The sequence below is a fragment of the Eubalaena glacialis genome, chromosome 1 (assembly GCF_028564815.1).
Source record: "Eubalaena glacialis isolate mEubGla1 chromosome 1, mEubGla1.1.hap2.+ XY, whole genome shotgun sequence".
NCBI lineage: Eukaryota > Metazoa > Chordata > Mammalia > Artiodactyla > Balaenidae > Eubalaena > Eubalaena glacialis.
The window spans coordinates 76,123,323-76,140,299 of NC_083716.1; the positions used below are offsets into that span (position 1 = coordinate 76,123,323).

The 16,977-nt window shown below is 34.4% G+C and overlaps 1 protein-coding gene across 4 annotated transcripts in view; it reads left to right on the forward strand.

Moving 5' to 3' along the window:
• Positions 1-16,977, forward strand: part of JMJD1C (jumonji domain containing 1C) — a 305,803-nt gene that overhangs the window by 276,708 nt on the left and 12,118 nt on the right. For all 4 annotated transcript variants that reach the window (XM_061181512.1, XM_061181501.1, XM_061181505.1 and 1 more), the window contains 12 exons: positions 1,620-1,821; positions 3,084-3,298; positions 4,227-4,379; positions 6,678-6,767; positions 7,649-7,776; positions 7,966-8,179; positions 8,691-8,905; positions 9,628-9,906; positions 12,765-12,933; positions 13,655-13,745; positions 14,214-14,344; positions 14,733-14,855. In XM_061181512.1, the coding sequence (XP_061037495.1) occupies positions 1,620-1,821; positions 3,084-3,298; positions 4,227-4,379; positions 6,678-6,767; positions 7,649-7,776; positions 7,966-8,179; positions 8,691-8,905; positions 9,628-9,906; positions 12,765-12,933; positions 13,655-13,745; positions 14,214-14,344; positions 14,733-14,855 (2,010 nt within the window). The remainder of the gene's footprint in view (positions 1-1,619; positions 1,822-3,083; positions 3,299-4,226; positions 4,380-6,677; positions 6,768-7,648; positions 7,777-7,965; positions 8,180-8,690; positions 8,906-9,627; positions 9,907-12,764; positions 12,934-13,654; positions 13,746-14,213; positions 14,345-14,732; positions 14,856-16,977) is intronic.

Consider the following 16,977-nt stretch of genomic DNA (forward strand, 5'->3'; position numbering starts at 1 on the left):
TCTGAATTTTTTATACAGTCCATAGGAGAAATCTGTCTTATACACAATGGAGGAAATAACAAACGTTTTACACAAGCCTTCTGGAAACATTTTTATTCTGTAAGTGGTATGTGTGCCCACATACGTGTTTCTCTAGTGGATTAAGCCAAATGGCTCCTTGCCCTAAACTAGAGACAGAAGAGGGGAGAACATGTAATTGTAAAAGGACCAGGCAGCAGTCGTAGAAGTGCTTATTAATAACTGGAGCCTATTTCAAATGGGCCACCCTGGAATTTAAACACAGCACTTCCTATGTTAAGATGTATGTGATCTTGCTGTAATTGTACTACGTACGCTGTCAACAGGTAAGTTGATAGAGCTCAGAACAAGAGTTCTGCTGTATCGTCTGCAAGAATTATATAATCTCAGGAGAACACTTGAACTGCCTCTGATCCGCAAAATGGATATGATTAGTAAACACAAGGGTAGGAAATACAATTTATTCATTCAACATGATAGAAATAACAAACTATGTAAATCTCAGGTCTGGCATATAGCTACATAAATATGGGCAGTATAAGTACGCTGATAGGTGTCAACAAACACTTGCTTGTCCCAACGTGCTTTTAAGTGAATATATTTTTTAAAATTGAATAGGCTACATTTAACTTATATACAATATAATGTTTTGAGTTCTTGCTGCTCTATAGATGACTGATTACTTGAGCCCGTGTTATTACAACAGTTAAGTTCAAGTTAATGAACGTGATGGAGCAATGATGCAGAGTATAGTAAATAAATTAATTTTTTTCCTGCAAGTATTAAATTGTATAGTGCTTTTGAGTTTTGTTTTTCTTTAGACTTCTCTGATGCCTTTTTTCTTTATACCATCAATAAAGACAGACAGGTTAATATTGGCTTTTTTCTTTTACATCCTTCAAACCCTTTGATTTTTCTAAAAGATACTGCTTCTATCAAATATTGATACCAAATGGAGGGCATTATAATAAGGGAGAGATACTAGGAGAAAAATCTTAGCCCCTCTTCCCACAAATATGGTGTGATAAAATCGAAATTTGTCTTGATCCACATTTACCTTTGGAGAATCAGATTAAGTATTTCAAAACACTATAAATATATTGAAACTAGCCTGTAGTTTCTAGAAGTATTAACTTTTGGTCTTTAGGTCCTTCCTGTGCATCTTAAAAGAGCCTCCTCCTACATATAACAAATTTCTGTGTAGAAGAGCTGCATTTTTATCTATAGATTTACATAGAAAATGAATGATTATCATGTTTGCTACTATACAAATATGAATATTGAGTATGTGAAGATTTCAGTCAGCTGGAAAATTTACTTACGTCTGCATTTCCATTATACTGACATTAAGAGTTCATTTGGTTAGTAGAATAGTAAATAGAAATGCTGCTATGGACTTTTTAGTTATTAATGAGTACCTTGAACTATAATCTCTTTTCTACAATCTTAATATATGATCACAGTTGTATAATTGACTTGAACTGTTTTTTTTTTTTTTGCCTTTATTCTCAGTGATCTTTAATTGATTTGAATATTATCTCAAGGAGTTTACCTTTCTAAAAAGTTATAATCTTGCTAATACTTTCCTACTGCTTTTACAGCTGGCATCCCTCGTTCAGTATTAAAAGACTGGCGTAAAGTCAAGAAGCTGAAGCAAACTGGGGAATCCTTTTTACAGGATGACTCTTGCTGTGAGATAGGGCCTAATTTGCAAAAGTGCCGAGAATGTAGACTTATTCGGAGTAAGAAGGGAGAAGAACCAACTCACTCACCAGTGTTTTGTAGATTTTACTACTTTAGACGGTAAGTTGAAAATAGGTAATTGGGGGAAAATATGGTAATAGGATATTGGAAATTGTACTGTCATTCTGAGGGTTTTTTGGAGGTGGGAATGAGGCTTTGAGCCTCTGTGTTTCTGAAGCATTATAAAAAGACACTAAACTTTTTGTGTGCCAAATTTAACAATAGTTAACCGTTAGACTAAATTCGTATTCACACTGCTACTTGTTTTCATATGACCTTTCTCTTCTGAGAGATTTATTATTCCTTAATGAGAAAATGTTAGTATTTTTTCTAAATTATAGAAAACAGCAGTTTAAGTATTTTTTAAATTTATATAAAACAAAACAATGTCACATTTATATCTCTGCATTAGCCACAATAAAAGTCTATAAATCTAGGTAAACAATCTAGGCATTAAACTAAAGTCAGTATGTTACATTACAGATACCCATACTTTGGGTTTTGTTTTGTTTTGTTTTAATTGATTTATTTTTGGCTACATTGGGTCTTTGTTGCTGCGTGCCGGCCTTCTCTAGTTGCGGCGAGCAGGGGCTACTCTTTGTTGCGGTGCGCGGGCTTCTCATTGCGGTGGCTTCTCTTGTCGCGGAGCACGGGCTCTAGGCGTGTGGGCTTAAGTAGTTGTGGCTCGCGGGCTCTAGAGCACAGGCTCAGTAGTTGTGGCGCACGGGGTTCATTGCTCCGCGGCATGTGGGATCTTCCCGGACCAGGGCTTGAACCAGTGTCTCCTGCATTGGCAGGTGGATTCTTAACCACTGCGCCACCAGGGAAGCCCAAGAAAATGTATTTTTTAATTTAGCTTTTTTTTTTTTTTAAATCTCAGTGAGTCTTAAGGTGATTTACGGTATTTTCAACTTTAGAGGGTGCTGGCTTAGATTATGTATAAAATAACTGCATTGCTCAAGGCAGCATTCGGCCAACATTTTAACTCTTTTCCTCATGAAACACTTGGACAGTTTTCATTTGACTGGAGTTAAATAGTTAAGTATAAGTGATAGGTAAAATCTTATTTCTTGAAATAACCTAAAATTGCCATTTGTGTAGCACTGCATTGCCATTTGTGTAGCACTATGGGAGTCAAAAGTTGGTTAAATTTTATTAATAAAGTTTGTATGTATAAAGAACCACTCTATTTAAATGTTTTTTAATTGTAAATTTATATATTTATAATGTAATATAAAAATATAAATTAATTATACATTTACAACTTTTAAAACCTGGACTTCTGTCTTGTTATCTAATGCTTTTATGTTTTAATGTTTCAGATTGTCTTTTAGTAAAAATGGAGTGGTTAGAATAGATGGCTTCTCTTCTCCTGACCAATATGATGATGAAGCTATGAGTCTATGGACACATGAAAATTATGAAGATGATGAAGTAGACATAGAAACTTCAAAATACATCTTGGATATAATAGGTGATAAGTTCTGTCAGTTAGTAACATCTGAAAAAACAGCTTTGTCCTGGGTGAAAAAGGATGGTAAGGAAGTTAAATACTTAGACCATGCAACTATACACATTTTGTTTTAAGAATTTCTCTTTGGAATATGTTTTATCTGTGGGAGACGTCCTTATTCTTACCTAGGCTTGTTTGCTTTTAATTTTGATAATGACACTATTATGTGCAAATGTACCTATATGTAATTAAGGTAACATATTTTCCAACTGAGGTTGAATTGAATGGATTAGCAATTTGTGAAATTACAATAGCATTTTGGTATTTCTGCCATTATGACATAACTGAGCACGATAAAGACACTTTGGATGTGAAATTGGGAAACTTCAGCATTTGCCATATAAAGACGTAATCCATCCCAATTATTTAAGCTTTTTATCTCATGTGATTCATCAGTCTTTGGAGTTAGATAGACTTACATTTGTATCTCAACTTTATTCCTTGTTTAACTGTATGAAATGGGAATGATAACTACATCATAGGTTTGTTTTTAAAGTAGTTATGTTATATTTACTAAGTAAAGCACCTAACATACTAGGTGCTCAAAATGTTAGCTTCTTTTCCTTCCCATCCCTTAAGTCAGTAGTTCGTCCCCCAGGGGACATTTTGCAATGACTCAAGACATTTTTGGTTGCATAACTGAAAGGTGTTGGGGGTACAGAGAATTAGCATCTATAGGTGGAACCCCAGATGCCACTGCGCAGGGTAGCCGCCCACAAAAGAGAATTATTCATCCAAATATCAAGGGCGCCAGGATTGAGAAACCCTCCATTAGATGTAAGTCTTCTGAAGAGAATTACTAGTTACATCAAAAAATCTGCTATTGATTGTTAATTAATAAATCCTTCAAAGTTTTTGGTTCGCCTTTAAATTTTTGTTTTTGTGCATATCAGTGAAAATTGTATGGAAAAGAGCATGTTTGCCTTTAAATTTTTATTTCCCTGTATTTCAGCCAAAATTGCCTGGAAAAGAGCAGTGAGAGGAGTCCGGGAGATGTGTGATGCGTGTGAAGCAACATTGTTTAACATTCATTGGGTTTGTCAAAAATGTGGATTTGTGGTCTGCTTAGATTGTTACAAGGCAAAGGAAAGGAAAAGTTCTAGAGGTTAGTTATAACTTCATATAAATTGAAATTTTTTTTTAGGACCACTCATCTAGAAAATTAGATGAATTAGATGAGTTTTTTCCCTACCTTCCTTAATTATGAATATATTACATTAAGGAAGTTTTATGAAGCTTATGTTTAAAAAAGGAGGAGTTAACCACAGTTTATTAAAATAGCCAGATTTTCTACAATAAAACTGCATCTACATCTTTTTAGCCTGATTAGTAGATCCACTCTCTCATTTCAATCAGATTAATGCAGCCCTAATTTAGGTTAGGCTTTGCTGCTTTCAGATTCCACTGTGTCACAGCCTGAAGTATCTTATAGAACCTGTTAATTATACAGTCAAGCACATAAGTCACAATTGCATACTTACTAGGGTGAATTGATTTTTCTAAAAATTGGTCCATAAAGTTTAAATCCAAATGTTCAAGAATATGCTACCACTAGCACCATTTATCCCCTAGTTAGAAAATGAAGAAGTCTTTATTATATATGAAAACAGCCTTTGAAATGATTATTTCCAATTTCTAGAGAAGTAAAATGGCACAAAACAGTGTTCTGCATGTTAATACATTTGGAAGATAGTAGTTTAAAAAGAAAGTAACTAATTGTACCTTTTGTCATGGTACAAGTGTTTTAGAAAAAGTTCATCCAAGGCGGTTAAGGAAGTAGCTACTTAAATACTGGTAACCTGAAGGTTTTGGGGGTAAAGTCTTAATGAGAGGATTCAAACTGTGGAAGTATTAGAAGTAAAATCATGTTTAGTGATAGACTATTTATTCAGTATCTAAAAACAGTGAATGTCATTTTCATTCCAGGCAGCTCTTTTTCAAAGTAGTATGTCAGATAGATGAACCATGATTTAGCCATCAGTATCTTTTCCACTGATAGGATTACTAAAACCTGGCCCTTTCTAACCCTTTTTCTTATACACCCAGCGTTTACCAAAGAGACTTGAGCAAGTGGGAGAGCATCTACAGCTAGTTGTTTCTGTGATATGCAAAAGATACATGAGTAAAATGTAAAACCATAATAAGGAATGCATTTTAGGCAGTTAAATATCTTCAAAACCCTAAAAATCTATTTGGATATTTTTGGTTGATAGAAGAACTAGCTGCAGTGTTATAAAACTTCATTCATTTTTACTGGTTCCATGTTACTTTCATTTTCCCTTTGCCAAATTAAAAAATTAATTTTAATGTATTATATTTTGTTATATTGTATGCATATATAAGCATGACTTCTTTTTTAAACAAGATAGGGTATGCATAATAAAACCTAATAGTTGTGTTGCTGTCGGTTATCATAGTACTATTAATTTTTAAAGTATAGTCTGTCAGTCACCATATTAAGTATAACCTATATGCCTTGAGTTGTATTCTGTGTTTTTTATATATATATATATATATATATATATATATATATATTCTTATTTCACTGATAAATATTGTAGTAAGCTCACATTGACTAAGTTATAGCTTTATATAGTGGTAACTAAACCTAGTGTTTAAAATATAACTAGTTGGAGAACATTTACGAGTTACTATGTAGGTTTTGTAGGGAAAGTCAGAGCGCTTTTAAAGAAAACCAGTTTTAGGCTAGATTTGAATTTTATTTCCTCTGAAACTTTTCATGAAATAGTTCTAGATTTTTTTATGCTGAATTTAATGAGCTTTTTGATACTTACTGAAGCTCTTACAGCCACGTCATAGATAATTAGTTATCTATATCATTAAATTTATAGAAGAAGATGTCCTTGAGGTCAAGGTATTGAATATTTTTCCTTTGTATGATATGCCTCATGCTATGCCTTAATACATTGACTTTTCCAGGTATGGAGCCTTATTGCAGTAATACCAATTAAATACTGTCTTATCAAGTTGAGGCTTTTCACATGTCTTGTGACAGTTCGTGTCTTTGACCCATTAGAAAAAAATGAGTTGGCAGTAGCCTCAAACTTATGAGTCTAATGTGCTAAGATCAGGCAAAAGCCCTGTTTGGCACAAATAGCTAAGAGTAAAAAATTAGCTACAGGGAAGATTGAGGTGACTAATACATTAATGAGACTAAAGAATGGTCATTTTAGAAAAGGCTAGTAACATTGTATCTGTTTTGTATCATGTTTTTATAAAATTCTCAGAATAGTGGAACTGTTTTTTTTTTTTTTAAGAAGCAAACATATGAAGCCTACCATTGACATTTTATGTAATTGCTAAACTCTTTATATGTAAGCCATCAATTTTATAATTCTAAAACCATGACTAATATAAAAGTACGTATGTTACTATCTTACAGATAAAGAACTGTATGCTTGGATGAAGTGTGTGAAGGGACAGCCTCATGATCACAAACATTTAATGCCAACTCAAATTATACCTGGTTCTGGTAAGTATAAATATACATTTTTTTTTTGGCTGCGTTGGGTCTTCATTGCTGTGCGTGGGCTTTCTCTCTAGTTCTGGCGAGCAGGGGCTACTCGTGGTTACAGTGCACAGGCTTCTCATTGCGGTGGCTTCTCTTGTTGCGCAGCACGGGCTCTAGGCACGCAGGCTTCAGTACTTGTGGCGCTCGGGCTTGGTTGTTCCGCGACATGTGGGATCTTCCCGGGCCAGAGCTCAAACCCTTGTCCCCTGCACTGGCGGGTGGATTCTCAACCACTGTAACAGGTCTTTGTTGTTCCAGATTACTTAGAAGTATGTCATAGTAGTAGAAAGAAGTGGTAAGGTTTATGTAATCTTGAATTGTTCTTGCTCTGTTCTTAGAATCCTCTGTGTAATAAAGTTAGCAGGATAAGCCCAGACCCAGTGATGAAGAAAGCCTAAGAGGAACCATTTTAGAAGGGGAAAACTGGGAATTCTCTGGCAGTCCAGTGGTTAGGGCTCCACGCTTCCACTGCAGGGGGACAGGTTTGATCCCTAGTCGGGGAACTAAGATCCCACAAGCCACACCACGCAGCCAGAAAAAGGGGGTTCGTGGGGAGGGGAGACCAGAGTGTAATGAAAAAGCATATTAGATGTATTTATTACAGGTTATTCTACTTTTTTTTTTGTTTTTTTGAGCATAATGATTTTTGATTATAGAGGTGAAAGAAAAGAATAGAGAACATGAATTTGGTTGAATGATCAAACCTGAAATAGATGGAAGGGATGAAGGAAAAAATGGAAGAAAAGTTGAAAAGGCACAGAAAACCTCCACAAGAAAAACAAAAAATTATTATAATCTTAACAACTAGTGATGATCTTTTTATTAACCATTATATTTTGTAGTTTTGACAGATCTTCTAGATGCGATGCACACTCTTAGAGAAAAATATGGTATTAAATCCCATTGTCATTGTACTAACAAACAGAATATACAAGTTGGAAATTTTTCTGCTATGAATGGTGTGTCTCAAGTGAGTAAAAATCTCTATTCAAATAAAATTCATGGTTAAATTAATCAGCTTTGATATTTGAAATCCAGTTTAGGACTTGTGTTTTATAAATTACATTTCCTGTGTTACTGTATAAATGTAACCTCTATTTTTAACTCTGAATAATTGAAGAAATAGTATTTTAAAAATTCAACTGTTCTACCTTTGTAGGTTTTACAGAATGTTCTTAATCACAGTAATAAAATTTCTCTGTGCATGCCTGAGTCTCAGCAGCAAAATACCCCTCAGAAGCCAGAGAGTAATGGCAACAGCAGCCCAGAGAGTGATGTAAGCACAGACAGCAAGTTAACTCCTCCAGAATCCCAGTCACCACTGCACTGGTTAGCAGATCTTGCAGAGCAAAAGGCCAGAGAGGAAAAAAAAGGTAAACCTAATTTATTATCTAATAGAGAATTGTAATCGACAGTGTAGTATTATACATTAACGTACTACTGTTCACTTAGAACAATTTACTTTTGTCTTTTGCTCTCATTGTGGCTTAGGTTTTAACATTTGTCTTTTCTTACTAGGAACTCGACTTCCTGTGATCTTATCAAAGTTAGTTACAGAATCATCTGTAGATGAGCATATCAATAAAGCCACCAGGGCGATAGATTTGTAACTTACCTACACCTTCTCCCGGTCTTAGCTATAGCATTTTTCCTTTGTGACAGGTACAAACTCACCTACATGTCTAAAACACTGAGGAAGGCCTTTTCATATTCAAACTATTTGACTCCTGAAGGATCTAACCCATCCTCTGGTGTGTGTTCAGGTGAATAAATGACTAGTGCTACAGTTTTCATCTCTCACTGTAAAATGTAGGATGCCAGCTTTGTCTGTACTTTAGCAGCATGTTTAATTTTGTTTGAATTTTGTAAAATGTTTTATTTCAGAAAACAAAGAATTTGCCCTTGAAAAGCAAATTAAAGAAGAGAGAGAACAAGACAACCCTGATTCTCCCAATAGCAGAACATCACCTCCTGTGTCCCAGAATAATGAACAAGGCTCAACATTACGAGATTTGCTGACCACAACAGCTGGCAAGCTACGTGTGGGTTCTACAGATGCTGGCATTGCCTTTGCACCAGTTTATTCAATGGGAACCCCCGTGAGTGAGATGCCAGATTTTTGGATTTCATATGGGCCTTAAATTTAGATTTGGGGTCTTGGCTGTGAACTACACAATAAATAGATGCACATGAAATCAAATATACCAAATTACTAAGCATGTTCCTATTTGCATTATAATTCTCATAACTTAAAAGCCAGAGATTTTGTTCTTCTCCCAGGTGAAAAGGGTTGCGGGAGGGGCATTTTGATTCCAAAAGAGCCCTAACAAATTCCTTCAGAATTTGAAAACCATGTGTCTAGTTGGGGGAGGGGAGGGGGGGCAGGGAATGACATGGATGTGAATGTTTTGTTACTTAAAATATTTAGACGTCAATTTTTGCTTTAATTATTCACCAAAATATTTAAAAAAATAAAAACAGAAAAATTGCATAGGTAGACACAAATTTTTAGTGGCTTTTAAAAGTATTTGGGAGAGTCTACCTATTTGTTCCCTCTGCCCCAATCCTAAAACAATATAAAAGGTAGGAAGACCACACTTCTAGTTTCTGCAGATCCAGTGGTTTCTCACATGGAGACCACCCAACTTCTGCTTCCCACTGTCAGGAATAGTGTAGGGACTAGAGATCCATATCCATCGACATGATTCTTGAAGCCAGATATATTGTTTGTGTTGGTTGCTTGCTATGTAATAGTAAATAAAAGCAAAAGTTTCCAAATGTAATCATTTCCCCTGAAAATATAATTTTTTTTCCTTATTAGAGTGGTAAAAGTGGAAGGACTATGCCAAACATTCTTGATGACATAATTGCTTCAGTTGTTGAAAACAAAATTCCACCAAATAAAGCCTCTAAGATAAATGTTAAACCAGAGCTCAAAGAAGAACCTAAAGAAAACAGAAAACCTGCCATGGATGAAAACAATAAATTGTACAGTGATATACCACATTCTTGGATCTGTGAGAAGCATATTCTGTGGCTTAAGGATTATAAAAATATTAATAATTGGAAGCTTTTCAAAGAGTGTTGGAAACATGGACAAGTGAGTATTTTAAGCTGATTTAGTATGCTCTGAGTGGAACTAAAGCTGGTTGAATAGGAAAAATGGTTTTCTCCTTAGGATTAGAAAGAAAGGGGAAAGATAATACTTGACACATTTGGGTTGGAAGATATCAAAAACACCAAAAAAGTTACCAGAATGATTGTTTCTGAATTCTTATTTTTTGGCCAGATTTATATGAATTAACAGGGAAGCATTGATTATTTGATGTTATAATTTCAATTTGTTAGCAGACTTTTAATAAAGCCATATATTCACAAAGTTTAGTATCGCCTTCCTTTTTTTACATTTGTATTTTAGTTCAGTTAACAGATTCATTTCTGCTATCACAGTGTTAATAGTAAAAGCAGTTTTCTTGAACTGATGAGAAGTGTAGATGTTTTTGCCTTTAATATTTACCTATAGAACATGTATTTATGTTAGTTCATCACATCTTGAATGACAAACTCCATTATTTAATTTGGCTCAAATAAAAATGATTTTCTGTTTGACCAGAGTTTTGATATAATAATGTTTGATACACATTTCAGATGGTAATTTACTACATTAGTGCACAAATTAGGATTTTGCATGACTTAGTATTATCCTCAGTTTTTTTCTTGCATTCTGGAAAACATCATTGCTATCTTACTTCATTTTTTTCATTCAACATAGAGTTATTGACCACCTAATAAAATCGTCTTTGTGCTGGCCATTAAGGATATAAAAATGAGTACATCATGTAAAAATGAGTAAGAACCATTTTAGCACAATGGTTCTTAATCTTTTTAGGTCTCTAGTCCTTTGTAAAATCCAATGACAGCTTGGTTCCTCACCCTAGAAAAAATACACACCCATGCATTGCATATACACAGTATTTAGCATATATTTTTTTGGTTGGCTCTCCCTTGAAGCCCTGATGCCATTGCTGCGTCACAATTTAGACGACTTAAATTTGTGTAGGCTTAAACAGTCTCATAAATAAATACTTTTATAAATACGTTACATGTTCTCAGAACTTTGTTTAAGGTACTGTGGAAACCTAAAAGAGTGAATGAATAAGCTAGAGTACTAATTCAAAAGGGCTAGTATGAATTGATGTCTCAGGGGTTAAGTGAAGGTTTTATAGATGGACAAGAGGTTGGAAATAAAAAGGATCGGGTGTTTGGGGAACTGTTCAGTAGCTTTGTTTACCTGACATAAATAAGAGTTCTGTAGGGTAATGATGGGGAAATGAGGTGGTTACAGTTATGATTATGAGGGGCCTTTATATCTTGCTAAAGAGTTTGAACTTGATCCTGTAGATGACAGTTTTAATTGAAGAATCAAAATACTCAGATTGACTTTTTAAATTGAAGTATAGTTGATGTACAATATTATGTAAGTTACAGGTGTACAATATAGTGATCCACATTTTTAAAAGGTTATACCCTATTTATAGTTACTATAAAATATTGGCTGTATTCCCTGTGTTGTACAGATCGACATTTTAAAATAACTGACAGCAAAGCAGATTGGAAGTTGAATTGGAGGGGAATAAGAACAGAGGCAAGGAGTCAAATTAGGAAGGCTTTCAGTATTTCAGGAAGATGATAATGACGATAGTAGCCTAAGAATTCTGCTTTAGAATATTCTAATTTATTAATTAATGTGCCTCTATAATTTTTTTTTTAATTTTACTTTTCCCAAGCTGCTGGTTACCAAAATAAGGAGTGGCACAGGGCTGGATGGGAGTATTACTGGATAGGCATAATAAGGGTTAGGAGTTAATATGTGAATTGTCAGCAATAGTTAATTATCTAATAGCTGAACCTGTTTTAATAGTTGGATATATTATTAGCCCATTGAAAGGAAGTTTAATGTTGCAGTTACCCAAGTGGTTAACCAAACTTCTTAGGGTGGTTTTTGCTGTTGTTTTTTTCTTTTCTTTTGAGATACCTTTTTGTGATAACACCCCTAGCTTGAGGTTATTCTGCACTTATCGTTCCTCAAATTTGATTATCTTGTGAGTTTTAAGAGTACTTAAAAATAACTTTTACAAGAGAGACTCTTATGTCACAACTTCCTGTGTTCTCTTTTACTTTTCATTTATAATAAAGGAATTAAAAAAAAAAAAGAAACCTAAGAATAATGCATCAGATTGCCTTTAGAGGTCTTTTTTTACATCGGCATTGGAGTTTTAAAACCACCAATCTTCAATTGTTGGTTTTTGGGTTAGAGAGCCTTGAGGAAATTTGAATTCATGTGATTTCAAAGGAGAGATTCACTTTCAGGGAATTGGTCATTCAACTTGAAATTTATTTTTGTTGTGCTTGGTTGTTTAATATTTTTAATATTTTTATTTGTCATGATCCTTGTAGAGGTAAAGAATGTGTATATGTGTTTTAAGTGATATAAAATCAGAATGTATATAAATTATGTTTTAATCCCAAGGACTCTATTTTATTTAAAAATCTTATTTACATATATTGCATATTTACAAATATATAAGGTTATGTTTTGTCTATGAAAAGGAGTCTGTAAATAAAACAAAACATATTTATATTGCCTAGAAATGAAATTTTTAGTATAGCCTTTCAGACTCTTTCCTGAAAAACACTACATATTTTTTGTTTTCAAAATGGCAGTGTACTCTGCCATGTACATGGCATTCTCTTACCACCTTTTCTCTTTGAAAATATATTGTGGACATCTTTCCAGGTCAGGGACTGTTTTTGAAAGCCTCTTTATTCTCACAATTTGTCATTAGTCCTAAAATTCAACATGTTAACCGGCTGTTGCATGTGTGTGTAAAATCAAATTTTGGAAGTGTCCATATACCTTTTAACTTTTCTTTATCTGTCTATCTGTTTATTTATAAGCCTGCAGTGGTTTCTGGTGTGCATAAGAAAATGAACATTAGCTTGTGGAAGGCGGACTCAGTTAGTCTTGATTTTGGAGACCACCAGGCTGATCTCCTGAACTGCAAAGACAGCATTATTTCAAATGCCAATGTTAAGGAATTCTGGGATGGTTTTGAAGAAGTTTCAAGTATGTTGTTTTTTTGTTTCTTTGTTTTACTGTTTTCTTAAACATTTCCCCCCAAAATGATAAATTGTTTAATCTTTGAAATGTCTGTATTACTTTGTTGTCTAGTAAAAAGGAACAAGTACTTGGAAGTAGGAGACTGGGTCCTATTCCTGGCTCTACCCCTCATTTTCTTTAACCATAAAGAAGTCATTTAGGAATTCCCTGGCGGTCCAGTGGTTAGGACTCAGCACTTTCACTGCCAAGGCCCGGGTTCGTTCCCTGGTCAGGGAACTAAGATCCCGCAAGCAAGCCACACGGTGCAACCAAAAAAAAAAAAGTCATTTATACTATGTTTCCATATGTCATATTCAATATATTAATGTTCCTGGGGAATATTTTTGGCAACCCCCAAAACATTTGAAACTTGAATAACATACTTTGTGTAAAACATTTTGAAAAATTAAAAGTAAAAATGTAAGACTGTAATTTTAATTTTAATAACAATTGTAAAGAGACTTTTTATAAAGAATTTTATGGCGATATTACAGATATCTGTGTTCATAAGGAACAAACATCTTAATACTACATGAATATATAAGAAATAAAAGTCCATAAGCAAGCATTCTTTACCTACTGTACAATAATAGAGGTATTCATTCATTTTACATTCCTTCCTTCTTCTAAACATTAATAAAAATAAAAAGACAGATTATCTTTTTAATAATCAATTGCATTCTTATAGAACGGCAAAAAACGAAAGGTGGAGAAACAGTTGTTTTAAAACTGAAAGATTGCCCTTCAGGAGAAGACTTCAAGACTATGATGCCAGCAAGGTATGTATGTCTTTTTATACTTGTTATTTTGACTCTTGGCTTTTGAGGTTGAGCTGAGATTATCCCCAGAAGTGGGATAATGAATTACAAATGTCAGCTTTAGGCAGTATCCTCCTCAATTAAAAATAAGTAATAAAAAAAGAAAGAACTGAATCTCTGTAGTCTGAGCAGGGGGAAGTCTTTGTTAGGGCAGTAAAGAAGAGAATGCTGTCAAAGAAGAGGAGGACCCATTTGGGACCTCTCTTCTCTTTGGTGCTTTCAATTTGCTGTGTTTAGGGAAAGAGAATTGCGGTTTTAGTCAGTATCACTTCTATTCTTTGCTTATCCATGTATTATGCATTCATTTAAACTTTGAATGAAGTCAATGTTAAAGGCCTTAAGGAAAGTTTAACAACTTGAACATTTATATATTTGAAAGCACTTAAGAATGTAAACCTTTATTCAAAAGAAGTCAATGTTATTCTTCAGATATGAAGATCTTTTAAAAAGCCTGCCATTGCCAGAATATTGTAATCCAGAAGGAAAATTCAATTTGGCCTCTCATTTGCCAGGATTTTTTGTACGCCCTGATCTAGGACCCAGGTTGTGCAGTGCTTATGGTAAGTATATATTTGCATTTCTATCAACTTGGAGTATATGGAAGTTTAACTTCCGTCCAAAGATAAATTATCTAATCATTTTTAGATTCTGCTAAATCCGTTCCTTTAATAATCCATTGAAATCTTTTTGAGTCAAGCAGTGTATATTAGGTATTAATAGCCAATATATAGTTAAGTACCTGCTCATTCCTTATAAAATATAGTTAACATTTTCTATTAATTTGATTTTTACGGTACATTTCATGGATTGTGGTATTTTGTGGGCAGGTTTTGGAATAAGGAGACTAAAACTCAAATTACAATTAACAGATTTTCCTCAGCTGATTTTGGAAGGAATATCTAGGATATATAAAGTGTTATGCTAAATAAAATTTTATTTTATACACAGGTGTAGCTGCTGCTAAAGATCATGATATAGGAACAACAAATCTACATGTTGAAGTTTCTGATGTTGTAAATATTCTAGTCTATGTTGGCACAGCAAAAGGAAATGGCATTCTCTCAAAAGCAGGTAAAGAAACTTAAAGAATAGTGGTCTTTGGAATAACAGTTGAATAACCACACACAATATTATTATCTAGAATGTCAGCCTCTGTGTTAACATCAGAGATTCCCCAAAAAATTGCAGTGGATATTGGGATATTCTAATATTTATTTGGAGGCGTGATTAATTTACCTGGCTTTTTTTTTTAACACAAAAGGAATTTTAATTTTAAAAGTGAATTGTTTTTATTTGCTCATTTCCTATTATTAAATATTGGATTTATGAAAATAAACTGGTAAGCTCACTTACAAACATTTAGTGAAGAATAGAAACTAGGTCCTTGAGCTCTGAAGATGATTAAGGCATGTTTGTGTCTCAAGCATTCTTTTTTCCCCTCTAGTACCAGAGAGAAGGGGCCTTTTCTCATAAGTAGAAATAACCGTTCAATCCAATGTATAGGTTTTAGAGTCTGTCCTCTGGGTTTCTTTCTAAAACCTTGTTCCATCTATCATTCCCTTCTTTATAGACATAGGTCCTTCAACTTTCTTTTTCCACTGGCTTCTTTTCTCAGAGTGGGAGCAAACTTCAGACTTTTCCTCCTTCCTTAAAAAGCCTTCTTCAGACCTTGTCTTCCTTGCCACCATCCTGTTGCTCCTGCCCTCATAACACATGTGCTGTGTCTATCACCTCCCTTTCATATTTCAACTCAATGCGGGTTGGCCCCTTCCTGCCGCCCCACTGAGATTACTGTACTGTTGCTATTGCTGTGGCTTTCACTGATAGTCATAGTTCAATACAATGGTTTCTTTGTGGTCCTCTTATTATTTGTACCCTCTGTTAGTAAACGACACCTCTTCTTCAAATACTTTCCTTGGCTTCAGTAACACTACTCCCCTCATTCTTCATATGGTGGAGTTTCAGACTTTTCTAGAGTTATAGACTTTATCCTCTACCTTTTCTGGTTTACATGCACTTCCTGTGAAATTCTATACATGATTTCCAACCACTTAGCTCAACAATTCTCTCTGGAGCCCAGAATATATCTGCAGCTTAGTGGCTAGGTGCTCAAGACCTGGGGGTTTATTATAGTATTCACTCAGTTTTTGTGTCTATTTGACAGCTTCTATAATACACAACCTAAGTTCCTCCAAAACTGTAGAAATTCATAGTTTCTCAGCTTCTTTAACTGACTCTATTGATTGTAATTGATAAAAACTCTTGTCTCCCCTACTCCCAAGGATTTGAGAGTCAGGCACACTTGAGTTGTAGTCTCAGCTGTAGGACAGAAACGTGTGTGACCTTTGGTATCAGATTACTACTCCTTTCAAAGGCTATGGTGCCACAGAGTTACAGTTGCCCCTTCGTATCTGCGGGTTCCGCACCTGTGGGGTCAACCAGTCAAGGATAGAAAATACACAGCAAAAAGAAAATACTCCAGTAAGTTTCAAAAAGCAAAACTTGAATTTGCTGTGTGCTGGCTTTCAAAAAGCAAAAGGAGTTTGCTGTAGCCAGCAACTGTTTACATAGCACTCACATTGTATTTACAGTTATTTACCTAGCATTTACATTGTATTAGATATTATAGCACTTAGTCTACAATACAGAGGTTACATCTGCTTTTCTCCCCTACTTTTCTTTCATCTCCTTAAATGCTAGAACTTTCTTATTCATCTTTGTTCCTGCTCATCTCCCATCCCTCGTTCATAGCATAATGTTTGATCTTTCGAGAAAAAGTCATCAGCTTTTAATTTTAATTCTTGGACTGTCTTTCTTTAAAGTTTTTGCCAATTTTTATAGATGGTCACAAAAAAAGGAATGTTTTAGTGTTATAATAATGCTTAAAACACATCAAGAAAACCGACCTACATAAAGCACATGCTTTTTCCTCTGCATACAATGGCTCTCCTACCTCCTTGTCTCCCTAGCAAATTCCTGTATTCATCCCTCAAAATGTAGCTCAGATTATCACCTCCCCCTAGAGGTCTTCATTTATAGAATAAACTTTCTCTGCTCCAGCAACCATTTTCTTCCTCCAGCAACCATTTTCTTCCTTGTGATTTCACTGTCACAAATATCTGATGTATTCTTTCTAGCAGCCTTTTTAGAATTCACAGAGCAGTAACAATTTTCTTTTTAAGTTATCTTTTTC